At 49.3% G+C, this 20,092-nt stretch overlaps 1 protein-coding gene across 5 annotated transcripts in view; it reads right to left on the bottom strand.

Moving 5' to 3' along the window:
- The window catches only part of LOC311528549 (store-operated calcium entry regulator STIMATE-like), a 71,572-nt gene extending 67,905 nt beyond the window's left edge, over window positions 1–3,667 (bottom strand). Inside the window, exon 1 of one of the 5 annotated variants that reach the window (XM_084643718.1) lies at window positions 3,418–3,664. In XM_084643718.1, coding sequence (XP_084499844.1) covers window positions 3,418–3,604 — 187 coding nt within the window. In that variant the 5' untranslated portion in view covers window positions 3,605–3,664. Of the gene's footprint in view, window positions 1–3,417 lie in introns of all 5 variants that reach the window. The other 4 variants (XM_084643720.1, XM_084643721.1, XM_084643722.1 and 1 more) reach the window with 4 other exon arrangements.
- Between the last annotated feature and the right edge of the window lie 16,425 nt (window positions 3,668–20,092).

Consider the following 20,092-nt stretch of genomic DNA (forward strand, 5'->3'; position numbering starts at 1 on the left):
CGTTGATTAGGGAAGGTAGTGGGTTATTTCCCTGGTCTGCATTCTCGGTTACTCTTAGAAACCATAGCCAAATTCAGCGCTTCGTTGTGCTAGGCGCTGTATAACATTGTGACAAATGGTCCCAATTACAAAGAGATTACAGTATAAATAGGTAAGACAGAGGGGAATCAGAACCTCAGAAAGGTGCAGTGACTTACTCAAGATCAGCAAGTTATTGGCCTAGGCAGCCTGACTCCTGCTCCGGTGGCCTTATCCAGACCATCCCCCTGGCCTCACTCTTACTCATTAGCACCTTAATAGTAAGCTATCAGTTGCATTAGTCAGGAGCCTCAAATTAAAACTATCCAGTGAATTCTCTCCCCATCCTCCACTAATACCAGGCTCTTGTTCCTCCATTGTTAGCAATAATTTCCACCTCTCTTCATTTGAATTGACTATTTGGTAAACTCTGTTCTGGGGTTTTAAATCTCCAGTGACTTTGTAGCTTAAGTCATCTTTGGTATTAGAGCAATATGTGGAAAACATACAGTTCCAATTAAGCAACATTGTATTTGCTGCCAGTCCATTCTGTTATGTTAGTTTTATCTTCTCACTAGTATAAACCAACAACGAATGACCTTTCCCTCATCACGACAAAGCACTGAACTTGGCTATGGCTTCGAAGAGTAACCGAGAACGCAGACCCGGGAAATAACCCACTTCGATGACTTTGTATTTAATTACAATCAAATTAGGATCTGTGGCAATAATCTTGAGAACAAGTGTCAGGTCCCTTAATATGTATTTACCCAGAATCTATTCTAGCCTCCTCAGCAATGTATATATTATGAGTTTGTGTTTAGAGTTTGTTTTTTTTTGTTTTATTTTTTTTTAAATTATGCTGAGGAAAAAATGGTGCAAGCAAGATAGGAAATCCCATGTTCAGGCTCACAAGTTAAACCTATTGTGCAGGGTTAGCCACAGTGTAGACTTTCAGTTATAATCCGCTTCTGCAACACAGAACCCTTTAATGTTAAGCAGGGAGGGAGGGTTTTTTTGGTCTTTAACTCAAAGAGATCTGTGTTTATACTCTGGCCGCAATGTCTGACTTCTGGAGACAGCTCCCATTACAGACAAATATTAATTCTACTGGGGCTACGCTCCATTATCATGCACTATGTGTAATGATTTACCCCTGTGCAAAGCGGGTGCAAGACACTACCATGTCAGTAGTAAGTGGTTACACACTGTAAAGCCACACATAAAGGTCTCTGGTCTCTACATCCTGATGAAGACAGCCAAAACCCAGCCTTTCACAGTCTTTTTGCACTTGCCATTAACATGTTTTAAAGTTATTTTTATTTGGAAGGCACACAGATTATCACATTCCCAACAGCAGTGCTAACCCCAACCCAAGACCATTAGAAGACAGAAGTAGCTTAAACCTACTCCATTATCACCACCCTGACACTCCAAGATCTACTATAGATTGTCCACTCCTTTGAACACTCACGTTTTAGGTGTGCTAACAGGATCTTGTCTACTTTAACAGCCATTAGGAATAATAGGGGTGTAATCTAATGCATCTAATCATTTCCTTTATTTAAAATATGTTTTCAGCACACCAGAGACCACACTGTATAATATAATCAATTACTGATCTTTGGAGTGTGTATCAGGATTTGAACTTAAATTACATTTTATTAATCCCTGCTCCCATCAGACACCTTTTACAATATATAGAAACAATAGAAATGCCTCTTTGCAAAAGGTCAAACAGAAACATCTTTTAAGGACACCTTTTCTCTTTCCATGTTGGCAACCCAAAAATTGCAGCATTATAGCCCAATAGAGGCTCTTGGACTAAAACATACTCTGATGAGAAAGTAATTCTCATTGTCCAACCAGAAATGCAAGAGGCAGTATAAACAGATTAGAGTTTTACCTTTGCTCCCACTGCGTTGGTGATCTGAGATATTCGCAAGCCACAACCCATGGAAGAAAACCTAAATATGCATGAACACAAAGTTTACAGCCTCCCTTTCAAAAGCATGCCCGTTCTCTGCAAGGTATACCTGGCGTCTCACAGCCTAGCAACAGGGAACAGCCTTCCCAAAAAAATAAAAAATCAGACCAGACATTTAAAGTAGTTTTTAAATGTAAACACAAGACATGAGAACACAGGAGTTGGACACAACCCACCTTTCCTACATCAAAGACATGATGAGAGAGTGGGGGGACAGATCACACAACAAAAAACCTGTTAATAATACCTGACCTTTGCTAAAGTTTTAAGACACTTGATTGAAAGCAGGCTTGGAAGGATTTGATTCTTTTTCCCAGTAAATGTTGATTTCACTGAACACACACAAACCGACAAAAATATTTCCCCCGCTGATCATCAAAATTCACAGAGAGGCAAAGCAAGAAAAATGCTGCTAGAGAACTTACTAGAGTTTGATTTAAAGATATTCCAATTGTATATTTTGACCTGGGACGCTGACACCTTGTCTTTTAAGGTTAAAGTTTTAACTTTTGGAATCTGCTGCCAAGCTTAGACTTTCAGCTTTACAACCCTTTAATGTTAAACAGGAAGGGAGGGGTTTTTTTGTCTTTAACGCAAAGAGATCTGTGTTTATACGCTGGCTTCCTAGGGACTCCTGTGTCCGTAGGTGCTGGAACTAGGGGCATGGTTTCCATTCTATATTGGGTTTACAGTTTGCTTCAATGGCTCTCAGCAGCCCCTCTATACCAGGAGTTCTCAAACTGGGGATCATGAGGTGATTACATAGGGGGTCACGAGCTATCAGCCTTCACCCCAAACCCCACTTTGCCTCCAGTATTTATAATGGTGTTAAATATGTAAAGAACAGGTTTTTAATTTAAAAGTGGGGTCGCAGACAGAGGCTTTCGCAGGGAGGGATAGCTCAGTGGTTTGAGCATTGGCCTGCTAAACCCAGGGTTGTGAGTTCAATCCTTGAGGGGGCCATTTAGGGATCTGGGGCAAAAATTGGGGATTGGTCCTGCTTTGAGCAGGGGGTTGGACTAGATGACCTCCTGAGGTCCCTTCCAACCCGGATAGTCTATGATTCAACGAAAGGGGTCACCAGTACAAATGTCTGAGAACCCCTGCACTATACAAATTGTTCCCGTACCCCTGCCTGGGCCTTTTACGTGTCTGACGCCCTCCCACCAGGGCCTGCAAAGTGTAAAAAAATATATATATATTCAATGGATAAAAACCAAAAAGTTGTAAAAACAGACCTCCCGGTAGCTGCCGAAATGGTACCGAACAGAACACGCGAACGGCGCCCAGCCCAGCTGTGAGCAAAGCCCGGGCGACTAATTGATCCAGGCGTTGGCGGCTTCTCCCCACCCCACGCGGAGTACGTGTAGCCCCGGGGAGAGGTTTGGGGGAAGCGGGGGGCGGGTACTCACACATCAGGGTGCTGAAGGCCACCGTGGCCAGCAGGGCTTGGACGAGCACCCCGAGCCTGCCCAGCAGCGCCCCGCTATCGCAGCCGTGCGGCTGGATTTTCACTGGGGTCCCCAGGAGCCCGGTCTCGGTCACGGCGGCGGGCCGGGCGGGGCCCGGAGCGGGCTGCGGGGAGGGGGGGGGAGGCATCCCGGCCGGCTCCGTGCAGCGCCGAGCGCCAGCGCTGCTGCGTCCTGGGGGGGGAGGGAGCGGCCCCTGCCCGGGGTCGGATGTAGCTTCCCTGGGGAGGGGGGCGGCAGGGACGGGGCTCAATGGGAGGCGGGCTCCAGTCCGGACACGCCCTGCCCCTCCCCGGCCAGGCTGGGGGTGAGGGGAGAGGGGCTGTTCTGGAGCAGGGGGGAGGATCCGGGTGGGTCATTCTGGGGAACGGGGAGGGCCAGGTTGGGGGGTCATTCTGGGGAAGGAAGCGGGGCTGGTTAGGCGGGAGGGGGACCATTCTGGGGAAGGGGGAGGGCCAGGTTGCAGGGAGGGGGGCCGGTTGGGAGGAGGGGGTCATTCTGGGGAAGGGGGAGGGCCAGGTTGCAGGGAGGGGGGCCAGTTGGGAGGAGGGGGTCATTCTGGGGAAAGGGGAGGGCCAGGTTGCAGGGAGGGGGCCAGGTTGGGGGGACCAGGTTGCAGGGAGGGGGCCAGGTTGCAGGGAGGGGGGCCGGTTGGGAGGAGGGGGTCATTCTGGGGAAGCAGGAGGGCCCAGTTGCAGGGAGAGGGCCTGTTGGGGGGGGGGGGCAGGTTGCAGGGAGGGGGCCTGGTTGGGAGGAGGGGTTTATTCTGGGGAAGGGGGAGGGCCAGCTTGGGGAAGGGGAATCATCTGGGGAAGAGGGAGGTCAGGGCCAGGCTGGGGAAGTTGGTCAGGGAAGGTCATTTTGGGATGCAGGGGAGCTGATGATGCATAACGGTCCCTCTACCAGGCTGGTGCCTAGTGAAGCAAGAGATCCTTCAAACCTCAGTGATACCCCTGGGTCTCTCTCAGTGTGTCATCTACAGCCCCTTTGGGTGTGAGCTGCGTCATTTATAAAACCAGGAAAGCTCTTAAATACCAATGAGATAAAATTCCTTTACCTCAAACCACCCACAACAAAGCTGACTCTATGTATATCGATAAAACAAAGGGATTCTCTGGTCCCGTCTACACCATAACCAGCGCCGGGGTTGGGATGTGGCTAGGACAAGACAATTCTCTGGCACAGTTAAAATACAGGAGGGGGTAGTGAAGAGGGGGCAGGACCTTGCTGTACCAGGTTCCTGAGCTGTGCTATCTCCTGGGGGCCAGAGAGGAAAGGGATTTTGTCCCCACAGGCTCTGTGGCACTCCAGCGGATTTGCACCCCTCAACTGGTGCAAATCAGCCCTAAGCCAAGCAGATCTGGCCCCAGGAAGATCTCCCCTGCATAGAGGCCATAGAATAGTGGTGGAGTCTGAGCAGCCAGCGTAGGGGGAGAAGCTGGGACTTTCCCATGCCCTGGTAATGAACGTTGGAGGCCATTGACAGCTGCCACATATTACAGTCGATTAGTTGGCTCTGATGTGCCCCAGTGTGACTGAACGGGTGCAGAGTGGGATGCAGGGGACACAAATACCAGTGCCTTTGCACCGGCCTAATTTACACTGATCTCTCCTTTAACAACACTTAATGTCGATCCTATCGACCTTTCAGCTGCAGCCAACCCCAGGCTTTCCCAAACCTTAAAAATAGTGATAAAAATCCACTTGGGGTTTAGTTGATTTGGGTTTGGGTTTCTGAGCCTTTAGGATGCACTAAGGTCACGTTAAGCTTGTCCCTAGAGGGCTAGAAACGTGATTTTTTGAAAAAGAAAGCTGATAATTAGCTATTTATTCACCCCGACCCACCTCAGTATACAATCAACAGTATACTAGACTGTCCTGATCTGAGAAATGCAGTGCAAAATAAAAGCTGACCTAAAAAGAACCGAGTGTTAAATGAGGAGGCTGACCCTCCCTTGAGTCACTAAAAGCGGGGTTCTTCTATCAGATTCCATTCTAATATTGGGTCTAACACGCCTCAAACTGGGAAATCTAGTTTGTTGGATTTCAATTTCACAATCTAAATGGCACCTTCTCAAATTCATAAAATTGACTCCCTTTCACACTTACAATCTCATATAATCACATGACTCCCGGAGCTGGGGCTTTCAGAAAAACCACAACTATTGCAGTCTCGTGATAAAGTCACAGGAGTTGGCATGGTTCAAAACCAGTGAAAAACAGTTCAGTCCAATCTATACTGCAAGAGTGATTCATGTTTTAACTGTCCTGTTGGAAATATATCATTAGTACAGTATAGGGGGAACCTAAATCTAAGGTGTTAGCATTAGTCTTTACCCCCCCTCCCCCCATACCAGTTTCTCTTTGCTGAGAGCAGCTCCTGACATTCCTTTGAAGAATTCAGATCTAGGAGCGATGCCACTGACTTCTGCTTGGGGGTCCCATGCATTCTGGGGAAATTGAAATATGTCATGCTCAAAGAAAAACCAGCCCTTACCCACCAAAGAAGAGACTTCCAGGCCTTGTTTACACTCAAAAGTTTTCCCAGCAAAAGTTCTGCCGGCGTCCTACTGACAGCTATTTCAGCAGAGAGCATTCACATCCGGCTGCTTTTGCATGGACCATGCGTCCTCCCAGCATTAGCTTGCCTCAGCCAAAGACATGTGGCACTGTAAGAGGCATCCCAGGGTCCCCTCCCCACCATCTGATGCACTGCCTCCTGGGAAATGTTTGCAATGTATTGTGGGGCTGCTGCCGTGTGTTACAGGACACCGCTGTCAGGGACCTGTGAGAGTTTGGGGTCAAATGCCCACAAATCCCTCTGTTCCATCCCATAATCTACTCTTTTTCATGCCATTTTTCAATCTCCCCATCCAAACGTTAGCAATTATTTAGTATTTGTATTACCATAGCTGAACGAGGAGCACCAGTCATGGACCAGGCTCCCAGTGTGCTAGGCATGGTACAAACACAGGACAAAAAAAAAAAAAAAACAGTCCCTGACCCGAAAGAGCTGACAATCTAAGCAAAAGACAAGACAATAGATGGGCAGACAGACAGGGGAGTACATGGAAACTATAGGTCAGTACTGGGCAGCAGCAGTGGTCTCAGCCCACAAGCTGCATTGCCACGGTGACAGGTCACCAGACGTCTCTTGCCTGTTTTAAGGACAGAACAAGTCACTCTCTTGTATCTGTGCAAGACCAGCACCCACCGGACATCCAGCGATGCAGAGGAGGAGGACGTGAATGAAGCTGACCCGAGCAACTGCCCACGGTGAAGCAGTGGTTTGGGGCCTGTATGAGCATTGGGTAGTGGGACCGGATCATGACGCACACCTGGGATGCTCAGCAGCGGCTCCACGACTTCTGGATGCAGAAGGCCACATTCCTGGAGTCGTGCACCAAGCTCACCCCAGCCCCGTTGTCCACAGACCCCAAGAGGAGTTCATGCAAGAGCTGGGAAAGGGAGCTGAGGGCTGCGTCATACCACAAGGGGGAGCCCTGAGATGGCCCTTTCATATGGGGCCGGCTACAGGACTTCGGTCACTCAGCAAGCTGGTTTCGCTGTGCCAGCAAAAGCTGAGGGTTTTGTTGGCAGGAATCCAAACGGAGTGTGGATGCACGCACCGCAGTGCTGACGGAAGGGAAATTTTGCCTGTAAAACTTTCTTGTGTGGACCAGATGGGCTGCTGTCTTTTTCTGCACAGAAGGCAGCTTATGTCCCAGTGAGGAGTCCTTCAAAGGCAGAAATTCCCCAACCAAAAACACTGGTTTCTCTGGGGACAGAAAGCTGTAGGCCCCGCAGGGTCTTTGAGCCTCAAGGCTTTTCATTAGGCTAGGAGGTGTGGCCTAGGGGTTAGAGCCCATGACAGAGACAGGATTCCTTTTTGCTTTCAGTTTCCTTGCCTGTTTGTTTCATTTAAATGTCCGTGCTTTGTAATGTCAGCTGCACCGTCCTCTCCATCACTCAAGTCGTGATCTGGGGTTATGTTTCACTCCTCCCTTTCCTTTGCCCAACACTTCCAGGCTATCCATCGCAACATATATCAGGTCTCTACATTTCTTTCCATCCCCCCCTGCAGTACTCTCATTCAGACCTTTCCTGACCCAGTCACTGCAGCAGCCTTCTGTTTGGCTGCCCTGCCATACACATTGCCCATGCAAAAACCAGCAACTAAGATCTTCTTCCTTGCTCATCATTTTGATCATAATAATAAATAATATACTCCTGCTCGTAGTATACAGGGGCTTTTCATGAGGGGATCTGACAGCACTTTACAAAGGAAGTCCTTGTCATCACCCCCATTTTACAGGTGAAGAAACTGAGGCACAGAGAGGGGAAGTGACTTGCTCAACGTCACCCAGCAGGCCAGAGGCAGAGCTGGAAATAAAACCCAGGTCTCCTGAGTCGCACGCTAGTGTTCTAGCCACTACACCACACTCTCCCTATGTTGCCACTGCTTTGAATTTCTCTGCTGCCTCCCCTTCCCTAGGGTTAAGCTGTCCTGCAGTGGCCTGAGAGCATGGGCAGGCTGTTAAGAACCAGGGTACAAACTCCAAATTGGTTGTGAATTCTAGACTGAGATTTCACCAACTAATTATCAAGTGTAAACTCCTCAGGTACTATAACAGTGTAAACACAGAGTGCGCTCTGGGATATTTTAATCTGTCTTGCCACCCAGGGAAGCCTATCTTTGTGATAGATAGTCCCTTACTCCAAGTATCACAACAATATTCAATTCATAGACAATTCTTTCATAGAATATCAGGGTTGGAAGGGACCTCAGGAGATCATCTAGTCCAACCCCCTGCTCAAAGCAGGACCAATCCCCAGTTTTTGCCCCAGATCCCTGAATGGCCCCCTCAAGGATTGAACTCACAACCCTGGGTTTAGGAGGCCAATGCTCAAACCACTGAGCTTTCAATTGCACGTTAGATCTCACAACAAAGACAATGTTTGTAGCCAATCCTATAATAAACGATCTAAAGATTTATTATATAGGAAAAGGAAACAATTTATTTACAACGTTAAAGCAGGTAAACATATACACCCCAATGAGTTCCAATCTTAAATTTCAAAAAGTAATAGAAGCTTCTATGATAAGCAAGCTCTGTATGTCCTTTAGGGCTAACCCAGCCTAAGCACTGGGGATCTTTAGCTTATGCCTAGTAATCCCAGCTCCCCAGAGTTCAAGCAGCATAAAGATACACTTCCTGCTTATTAGAGGCTTTTTATTTCTTTCCTCATTTCTGCTTTGAGATGCAAACTCAGCAGATGGGAGGGATTCACTTGTAAGACTCATCTTCATGTTGCACTCTAGTCTGTCTGGTGTCGATGGGCCTTCCTTGTCAGGCAGGACATAACATTTTCTGTTGGAGACCAGCATTTCACACCACTCAGTGTCTCTCTCCTGTCTGGTGATTTACGCAGTTACAGAGGCTTACAATGCAAACACTCAATATTGCCTTACGATATGGCATACAGAGGCCATAAGTGAGATTAATGGAGGCAGCAACTCACAAGCATACAATCAAGTCTAAACGCATTCTTAGAATTCGACCTAGTTTAACAATACTAACACCCAGGCGAGCCAGACTGATTTCAGCTTCATATTTGTCAATATTTCATTGAGGCCTGGGGATGTTGGCCTGACTTGGCACCTGACCCGCCGGCGTCACACAAGCTTCCTGTCTTTGCCTTCAAACCTCTACCCCTTTCAGTTATCCACCCTTGTCTAGCCTGGCATTATGCCCCTTTCCACTTCAGTCATGCCTGCCTCATGCACCTTTAACCCACACACCTGCTGGGTGTGGTGCTCTGTCCCACCTGGTGGCACCAAGACCACTTAGTGATTAATGAGTCTGCTACAGCCTTAGCTAAGAGGCACGTGGCTTTTAGCTCATGCAGTTGAGAACCATGCACTAAGCTCCACAGGCCGCAGGTTCAATCCCGCCCGACGACAACAAGTGTCTGTCAGTGTTACACACCCATTTGTCACTTTCTCACACGATCTCCATGCTGCCCTCTTTGCACAGAATGCTTTCTGCAGCCAGAGATGACCCATGCCTGCTGATGGGGGCGGGGGCACAACCCTGGAATAGCTCGATCAGACCCCCCTCCCAGAAAGCAGCAGCCCCTCCCTGTAGCTCCCAGCTGTTCCTCCTGTCTCTGCCTCTCCCTGCCTGGTGCAGTTCGCTGGCTCAGCTGCCCCATAGGAGGGGTCCTGGCTGCACGATGTGACGGAACAATCGGGAGGGCTGTGACCCAAATGCTCCCCACTCGTCACCTCTTACTGCAACACACCAACAAGGTCTCTTCCCTTTCTGCATTTAGGTCCTACTTGGAGATTCAGGTCTGCTCTGATGCCTAGGGAGGATTCAGCTGATAAATAACGAACAGTAAAAAAGGATTTTTTTAAAAAGTTGACCTCAATTGCCAAGATGTGGCCAAGCTCCACCTTGAGCACTTGACTTACATGTTGTCCCCTTTCCTTCTAACTTCTGTCTGTCTATCTGTCTTTACAGTGGGAGCCCTGAAGCAAGGATGGTGGCTTTTTAGTTTGAAAAACATTGAGCACATTGTGGGTGTTTCCGAAAAGCAAATAATAAATGATCTCTAGCTAGGGTTGCTAACTTTCTAATCGCACAAAACCGAACAGCCTTGCCCAGCCTCCTGCCTCTTCCCCGAGGCCCCGTCCCTGCCCCACTCCTTCCCTGAGGCCCTGCCCCAATGCCCCTTCTCCAAGGCCCCGCCCCATCCCCCCTCCCTCTGTGGCTCGCTTTCCCTCACCCTCGCTCACTTGCTCATTTTCACTGGGCTGGGGCAGGGGATTGAGGTACGGGAGGGGGTGAGGGCTCCAGCTGGGTCTGTCGGCTCTGGGGTGGGCCCATGGATGAGGGGCTCGGGGTGCAGGAAGGGGCTCCGGGCTGGGGAATGGGGCTGAGGAATTTGGAGTGTGAGCCAGGGTTCCGGGCTGAAGCAGGAGGTTGGGATGTGGAACGAGGTACAGGCTCTAGGAGGGAGTTTGGGTGTGGGAGGGGGCTTAGAGCTGGGGCAGGAAGCAGGGGCACTGAAGGGGGTTCAGGGTGCAGGCTCCAGGCAGTGCTGACATCAGACAGATCCAGCGAAGTGACTGGCGTGTCTCTTTGGCTCCTAAGTGTAGGCACGGCCAGGAGGCTCTGCGCACTGCCCCACCTGCAGGTGCTGCCCCCGTAGCTCCCATTGGCCATGGTTACTGACCAATGGGAACTGTGGAGCTGGCACTCGGAGCAGGGGCAGCGCACAGAGCCCCCATGGCTGCCCCTACACCTAGGAGCTGGAGGGACATGCCAACTGCTTCCTGGGAGGTGTGCAGAGCCGGGTAAGGAGCCTGCCAGCTCCGCACCAACCGGACTTTTAATGACCCAGTCAGCAGTGATGACTGGAGCCACCAGGTCAAAAACCGGACACCTGGCAACCCTATCTCCAGCTCACACCTTGCTGAAGCGAATGGGATCAAGGAGGAATGAGTGCCAGTTTATCTGGACAAACTGGCCCGCAGTAGGTCTGTCTACATAGTGAGGGCAGCATCTCTTGCAGCAGACAAAGGGAGAGATGTAAACGTGACCAGCAAAAGTGGGAAAAATGGGTTTGTTCGTAGTGGAAGTCTGATCTGCCCTGGAAGGTGTTACGGGGTGTCTATACTAGGCCACAGATTTTCTACTGTTTTCATCACTGGTTCAGTTCTGTTGTTGATATCCGTCCTGGGAGTGCTCAGGTATTGGGATTTGCAGCACCTAGGATCCTTAGCCAAGATCAGGGCCCTATTGTGCTATGAGCCAGACATACACATAGTAACAGACCATCCCTTCCCAAGGGATTGCACAGTCCAAGGCCCCTGTCAGGAATCAGGACCTGCTGCCGAACCTGGGACCAGCTAGTTGACCTACAGTTGAACACTCTGACTGACCAGAACCCCTGGATTGGCAGAGAGGCATCACCAGACCTGATCTTAAGCCCAGCAGCAGGGCCAAGCTAGTGGCGGCTCAGTGCTCAGCTGCAGTCATGCCTGTTCCCATCCACATTCCCCTGCTTGGTTCTTGACCCCAACTCTGACGCCTACCCTCGGTCTGGGCCAGTCGGCCTGTCCTTCTAGCGTTCTGGTCCCTGACAGATCCTGTAGACATGTATGCCTATATTTTCAGTCCCTGCTAACTTCATTTAGAGTTAGGACTGTTCCACACTTCTGAAAAATCAGGCCACTTATTTAATTGCCTGAATATGGAATTTTAGGCACCCATGATTGAAAGTAATTTTCTGTGCCTCACTTTCCCCATCTGGAAAATGGGGATAATGACACACGCCCACTTTTCCCAAGCAGTTGGAGATCTCCTCTGGAAGCAGCACAGCCGCATGAGGGCCATAGTTTGTCAGTCCCCTGGTAAAGTACGTGAGGTGATTGGGGATATAAGATCACAACCCTGGGCAAAATGTTCAAGATTGTCAAGGATGGAAGCCTAACGGTAGACTCCAAAATTCATATTTATTCTTCTACTTGGTGTTTCCAAAGGACAGAGCACTCAAGAGCTCCTGTGGACCTGGCATTGTTTACACACTTTTGGTGACCAAGAAGACAGTGAGTGAGAAAACCAGTTGTTCATTTGGGGCCTAATTTCCCATTCACTTCCACTGAAGCAGGATTGGGTCCTGTAACCATGGTTTGGAAATATTTACACCTAAAAAGTGCGGTGTAATTTGAGTGACATCCCTCATTTGCCTACATGCCGTAACCTCATGTTCCATGCAATGGATTGTATGTCTGTGCATCCAACCGCCACTGAATATACACAGTGGACCCAATTCTGCATCTTCACTCGCACACCCAGCTAGAATTGTATCTGAGTAGCAGCAGTAGAAAGAATAATGCTTAGTACTACAATTGGGCCAAAGGTTTAAGCTTGCCCTGATCTGATCTGAAACAACAGCAGTGGTGGCTGGAGACATCCGTGCAAAATAAGGGTGTGGCATTGTGATAGATAGAGCATTGTGTTCTCAGTGATCCTGTCACATTATGTATTTTGCTGTTCTGGCCCCATGTTAGTTTTCTTCCAAAGCTTCTGCATTTAGCTTTCACTACAAAGGGCTTCCCATATTCTTAGAAGATCATAAGATAATAGCAAGCAATTTCAAAAGCAGCCTCCTTTGTAAATCAGTCTTAGAGCGCTTGGAAAGTTGGGGATTCACCGGGGCCACGGGTGGTTAATGACAACTTGCTTGCCTCTTTTCACACACCTGATTGCACTCATATCTGATACTCGCTTGTTCTTCCTGCCGACATCTCGTGCCTTCGTTCAGCCCAGCCATCTGAGTTACCCTCTCGCTCTCTCAGATTTCAAAACAATCTCATCGAAGCCCAGGTTTTACAGGATTTCCTCAGTTCAAGGCATGTAATTCTGAGAATTTTTTGGCTCTGTGTCAGACAGGATATTAGTAGCCTCACCAGGGGCTTTAAAGTGTTGACATTCACCACCCCTAGCACGGAAGCCAAGAGAGCACCCTTAGTGAAGCAAATGGTTTTATGTAACTGACTAACATTCTCCTGTTTTCATCCATTTAAAAGCCCCCAGTACTTATTATTTATTATCTATTAGCAGTATTATGGTAGTGCCCAGTCGTGGGCCAGGATACCGTTGTGCTAGGTGCTGTACAAACACAGAACAAAAAGACAGACCTTGCCCTGAGGATCTTAGGCCCAGCTTTACTGAAAGCAATAGAAGTTAGGAGCCTAAATACCTTTGTGGACCGGAGCCTTAGTGCCTAACAAAACCCAATGTACTCGGCAGTGGCAATCAGAGGTTACCGTAAATAAGAAAATAAAATGCTTTCCTAGTGAAAGACATTGTATGTGACTCTTTTAAAAAGGGCCAGATTCTCAGACGGTGTAAACTGGCATGATTCTACAGATTTCAATGGAGTGATTCTGATTTACACTAGCTTAGGATCTGGCCCGAAGTCTATTGCCAAAAACAAGTGGGGAACTAAATAGCTATTTTACTCACTGAGATCTGAGCTTCTGAATTACCACAGTTGATATCACTAGATAAGGTGGGCCTCAACTTGCAAAATTTGGATCTAGACCAGGCAATAGAAAAATCAAATCTGAATCATGTGGCTTGAGTCTGGCACAAAATAACGCTCAATCCTTTTGCCCTTTCCCTATAAAATGTTATTGTGCTGGAACACAACTGTGAAGAGTCGAGCTGACTAATATGATGCTGACCCTGACTTTGCAGCAAGTCATGGTCAGCTTTGTGTTAGCCAGGCGTGGTTAAACCATGCTTGGAGGGTTAGACCTACCTGCCACGATGTTGAACATGACATTGTCCTGATTCAACTGATCATCATTGCATTAGCTAACTTGACTCTGCGTTCACAGTCACAATAGAATTTTGTGAGGGACATGGGCCCTCAAACCCCACAGTAAGTGTAGACCCCAAAGAAAGAGCCAGCAGCCCCTCCCCAAAAAGAGTCCTAAAGAGACCAAGCAAGGCACCAACCATGAAGAAGACCAGATCCTTTCTTCTAGCACAGTGGGGCTGCTCTGAAACCAGCATTATTGTTATTGTATTATTGTAATGCATTGGAGCCCCAGTCACGGATCAGGCCCCCCTGGTGCTACAGGCTGTACAAACGCAGAACAAAAAGATGTTCCCTTACAGTCAAAGTATAAGACAAGAGACAACAAGTGGATACAGACAGGGTGACAGGGTGACAAGGAAACAAGGAGACAATATTGGACAACATGATAGGCAGCGTTCTCAGCACACCAGTGGCTGAATCATTGTCAATTTCTTTGCAGAGAGACAAGATGGGTGAGCCCATCTTTGGACCAACTTCTGTTGGTGAGAGAGACAAGCTTTCAAGCTTACATAGAGCTCTTCTTCAGGTCTGGGAAACTAACTCCCCCACTTCCTTCCCCCCGCAAGACTGGAGGGGTGTTAACGGGCCACTTCACCGTGAATGGCCCCTTGAAATGTGGGTTAACTACTTGTGTTAAACAATCTATTCCAATCTTGTATTTAGCTGTGACACGTCGAGGGCGTGTCTTCGTGTATAGCACCAGGCAGCTGCCTCGCTGTAACGCTTTAGTGAAGACATTTAGTGAAGAGTTTCTCCCGTCGGCGTATTCCATCTCCCCCAGAGCTCTCCCATTGACATAGCATGGTCTACGCAGGGGGCTAGATAGGTATAACTATGTCGCTCGGGGGGGGGGGCGTTTTGCTCAGGGTTTAGCTGATTGCCATATTTGGGATCGGGAAAGAATTTTCCTCCAGGGCAGATTGGAAGAGGCCCTGGAGGTTTTTCACCTTCCTCTGTAGCATGGGGCACGGGTCACTTGCTGGAGGATTCTCTGCTCCTTGAAGTCTTTAAACTACGATTTGAGGACTTCAATAGCACAGATATAGGTGTGAGGTTTTTTTTGTAGGAGTGGTGGGTGAAATTCTGTGGCCTGCGTTGTGCAGGAGGTCAGACTAGATGATCATAATGGTCCCTTCTGACCTAAATATCTATGAATCTATGAGCATAGTTATGCCAATATAGGTCTGTAGCATAGACCTGGCCTGAGTTATTAAATGATGCAAATGGGCTAGATTGACAGCCACCTGGCTAGCTGGATCACTAGATTAGTAGATACATTAGCTAGTAACTGCTTGGAGGTTTTCTGAAGAGCCATTGTCTGTAACAGGAATGAAAAGGCTATCCAGGAATTACATCCAGTTTTATAAACACAGTAAATCCTTTTCGCTTGAGGAAAGCAGTCAGCGAGCAGACTCCTTTGCACAGAGCAGGAGCAGCATTACACAGCATATGCTTTCCTCCAGACAAGACCATTTCCCTTGGGAAAAACCATTCCCTTGTGAATGAGCACACTAGTGCCATGAACAGATTGCACCATGGACAGGAACCAAATTATATGCCTAGCACCCAGCCCAAGTAGCCAGTCCAGGTGCACTGCCTAGACAACTTGAGCCAAATGGCTAAGGAACTGGCCCTCTCTCTTTTACTATTATTCCAACCTGTGCAACAGTTCTTCCCATGGCTTTTATGGGCTGATCCTGCATATCCTTACTCGTGAGTATTCCTAAAAACAGAAATTCTGCAAAATTCTGCCAAGAAACTCCACCTATTCCTATTCCAGTGAGAGATGACAGTAAAATCATGGTTTTCCTTAATTGCATAGGTCAGAAAAGAAAGCTTACATTCATGTGACAATTGTATAATTTTTCATTCATATTGTGATCACAATCAATAGATGTGACGCGTAAAGCTGTCAGAAAGTTGTGATTCTTTTGGTTCAAAATTTATGGCCACAGCTTGATAAAGCTGCGGTTTTGGTGCAATCAGTTCGAAATGGCGCACAGGGTCACAGCCCCGCTCAGATCTGGTCTGGCCACCCCTCCATCCTGACGGGCCGGTGCAGGTGTGTGTAGAAGTGCACTCCAGGCAGAGTTGTGATGGGGTTGCAGGGCAGCGGGACCTTCAGGACAGAGGTGTGGGGGCCCTGAAGGGCAAAGGTGTGTGGAGGTCCTGGGGCGGGGGGTATGCAGCTGCGGGAGTGCAGGACTTAAACTCTTCTTTTGTAACTGACAAGTTTACAGCAGGGTCTTTACCCTCCAACAGAGGCTAGATTATTCCCCCCTGCACACACACACGTTCCTGCAATCCCTAGGGCAGTGGGGTGGGAGGTCTCTGAGCCCCTGTGACCTAGAGCTGGCCCCTTGTCATGTGGTATACGCATCCCGTCCTCCTTTGGGGCAGGGCAGGGTTGTGTTACCACCGTGGTTACAGTCTACCAGACTGTCCTTAGGCTGAAAGCGGCATGGCCCAGAGGCCGGAGTCAATATAGCAGCTCTTGGAGTCAGGGCAGGGCAGCCTAATGGCCAGAGTCAATACTGAAGCCCTTGTGTTCAGGGGGTCGTGGCCTAGCGGGCAGAGTCAATACAACAATCCTCAGACACAGGGCAGTGAGAACTAGCAGCCAGTACCCAAGGGGCCACCACAAGGGGGAGTGGTGGCCCAGGTAGGGGGGCCTAGCCCCACCCGACCCCACCAGGCCCTAACAGTGGTGGAGTGGTCTGCCACTGGGTCAGCGGGGAATCCCACCGAAACACGCTGCCCCCACACGGGTGGGAGGGACCTCAGGGTCTCCAGGCTCCTCAGCGCGAGTAATTCCCTGGGGCTCCTACTCTCAGGATCTCCGGCTCCTGCAGGCAAGGGCTGTGGCATCTCTTCAGCTGGAGTCATTTCCAAAGATCCTTCCTCTGTGGCGGTCAGCCTAGAATGAGCTGGGCGGCTCTCTTTTATACTAGGGCAGCAGTTGGAGCATGCCCAGCACGGACAGAGGGGCGGGGCTTCTGCTGCCCATAGCGTGAGGTTAACCTTCTCCTGCCCAATGTGGGGTATACACACCTTGCCACACCCCCACTCAGACCTCTGGAGGCCCTGTGCGAGCTGGCATTGCCAGGACTCCGCTGTCCCAGCCCTGTGCCCTGCAGGAGGCATAAGGCCCCACCTCCACCTGGCCACACTCACTGGGGCCTCCCTGAGCCCGTCCTCCAATGCAGCTGGGCAGCCGCGGAAGGCAAAGTCCTCAAGGAACATGCAGGAACCTCTGTTTCTGGGTGGGCCTGGCCTGCGCCCTCTGGTGGAGGCGGAACTGCACCTGGCCAAAGCTAGTGGAGCGAGTGGGAGGAGCACCCTGGAGACCCCAGCCCTGGCATACCCTGGTCCCCAGCCCCATTCTCCTCCTGGCCTGCCTGGTCCCAGATCTCTACCATGCTATGGAGTCGTACTAAGGAAACAATCGCAGTACATCTGCAGGCTGCAATGATTACATTATGGTGTGGGTGAAACAGAATATTTGCTTTTTTTATAGGACATTGTTGTAATTTTTTTTTCTCCAGGAGAAATTGCCTGTGGAAATAAGCTCCCCTTGACAAAACTTCTTTTAAGTGACACCTGAAATGGATTCCATTCAATATGCCCCTAGCAATAAAGCCGGCTGATGAAAAGAGTAAAACGATCGTTATTCTTGATAATTACGGTTTTGTTTTTTTACAAAGGATGACGTATTTAACATTCATTTTTGGTTTATATTAATATGGCAACACAATTGTCTTTCATCCAAGGCTTTCTAGTTTAATATGCATGAAGGGGCAGTGACAGAATAAAGCTCGTTTATTTCCAAGAAATGTCTTACTGCAACACTATCAATGATTAAAAGTGAAAGAATTTGCATGATTTTTGTTCACTTTTCACCAGTTTGGGTAAGAAGCCAGGGTACAAAGGGTATCCTTAGCACACTTCATTTGGCTTAGAGCAGGGGTAGTCAACTATTTTTTGTCAAGGCCCAGACTCCAGAGAAACATTGTTCAAACCGCCAGTGCCCCGTGCATCGAACACAGACAGGGCTGTGCAGTGTAGGCAGGGTCTATTGCTTATATTTTTAGTGCATTAAATGAAAAATAAAATCAAACCACTGTATAACCTAAAAATAACCCCCCAGAAAGATGCAATGAATCAGAGACTTTGGGAAAGTACACAGATAAAATGTCAAATAGATGCCAAGATTCGCATTAAAACACTTGCAGGCAGCTGTGCTAAGTTTTGAATTTGTTATGAGTTTACAAAAAGAATTAACGTTGGTTTTGTCAAATACAATTATTGTAGGCATATAACCCCCAATTGTCCCCCCACCTACAGCTCACTTTCCCTAACCCCCTGATTGTCCCCCCAACCCCAAAAAAAAAAACCAACCTCCCCGCTCACCCTGTCCAGAGAGTAGAGTGACCATTATTTCCCTATACTGAAAACGAGACATACAGGGCTGCCCTGAGCCACCTGGAGTTGCTCCTCACCCCCCAAAAAATGTTCCTCTATGCCCCCAGTTGAGCCAAGTAGCAGAGATGGGGCAGGTGGGAAGAGGATTGGGTATGGGCTGGGATCTGGGCAGCAAAGCAGGTATATGTGTGAGTACTTTGGGGCTTGGAGCCAGCAGGTGAAGCTATTAGACTATGCTTCAACGAGCAGTGTGATGCCCCTTTGGGGGCTGGGATAGCAGAGGGGCAGGAAGGAGGCTCTGGGTCACGGGAGGGACCAAGGGCACTCCAGATAACAGCCCTGGGGAAGTGGGGGAAGGCCAGGATGTGTCAGGAGCAGGCAATTGGAGGTGAACTGGGGAGGGAAAGAGGCTGGTTGGGGTGTGGGGAAGGCTGGACAGGGCTCTGGGGACTGGCCCCAAAGGACAGGGGTTGGGGAGGACACAAGGCCAGGGTGGGGACTCCGGGGACCGATTGGGGGTGAGGGACACGAGGCTGGGGTGGGTGGGGGCTCTGTGGACCATTCAGGGACGAGGGTCATGAGGCCAGGAGGGGGTTCTGGGGACCACTTGGGGGCAGGGGGCAAGAGGCCAGGGCTAAGGGGAGCTTCCGGGGAGCGCTCGGGGTCAGGGGGCATGAGGCTGAGGACCAGCTGGGTGGTGGGAAGCTGTATTGTGCTTGGTACCCCCAGCACAAGGGAATGCTGTGGGACCCTGTCAGGGACTTACCAGCCGGGTTGCCCAGTAGGGCCCGGGGCCCACGAGTCACGACTCCATGGCCCGGCCAGCCTCGCCATCTCCATGGAAAGTAGAAGAGAGTTTGAATTAGGGCCCCTACAGTGCTGCTGTCTAATTGAGCTGCCGAGTGAGCAAGTGACACCCCGTCGCTCCCTGACTGGAGGGACAGGCTGTAGCGGAGACACATTAGGCTGCCCAACGGGGGGGGGGGGGGAACGGGTGTGGACATTTACCCCCCTAAACTTCACCGCTTGCCACTCCCCATTCCTGGGCTGCTGCTGGTGGGGCTGAGGCTGGACAAGCGGCCACCCAGGAACACGATTGCACCCTGCAGCCTGGCCCAGGAGCCCGCCCCCTGCTGGGGGGTGTGTGCGCTGAGGCGCAGGCCTGGCTCTGCTTCAGCCCACGCAGTTCATTGAAAAGCATCTGACAGTCCAGATTTGGCCCGCGGTCCAGCTATTGACAACCCCTGGCTTAGAGGAAGGGTGGTTGCCTAGTTAAATCACAGGACTGGGACTTAGGTGATGTGAATTCAAATGTTGGTTCTGCCACCCTCTTCCTGCAAGTCATTTAATCTCTCTATGCCTTGCTTTCCACATCTGTAAACTGGGGTTGATCAAAATTCTTCCTTTAATCATAGGAAATAGCCATAAATACTTGGAAGGCAGTCAGGTACAATGGTGACAGGGGTCATAAGTATTAAGGTGTGAAAACTCACTGATCAGTTTCACTCTCTGGTCCCAATCAGTTTCATGTCCTTGTTCTTTCTGTACTTGCTCAATACTGTTTTGTTTGCATGAAACAAAGAGATGTAGATCTCTGGTCTGGCTCAATTCCGATCAGAGAGAATTAGTAATTAATTAGTAGTGGTAGTTACTTGTAGAAGCCCCAGCTGAGATGAGAGGGGCTGTGCAAACACACCATAAGAGTCAGCCACTTCCCCCAAAGACTTTACAGTCTAAATAAACCAGACAGATTGTAAGTACTCAGCAGGCTTTAGATCGGCCTCCAAGGTTAGGG

Source organism: Lepidochelys olivacea (genome assembly GCF_965140295.1).
Source record: "Lepidochelys olivacea isolate rLepOli2 genome assembly, chromosome: 1".
In the NCBI taxonomy this organism is placed as follows: Eukaryota; Metazoa; Chordata; order Testudines; family Cheloniidae; genus Lepidochelys; species Lepidochelys olivacea.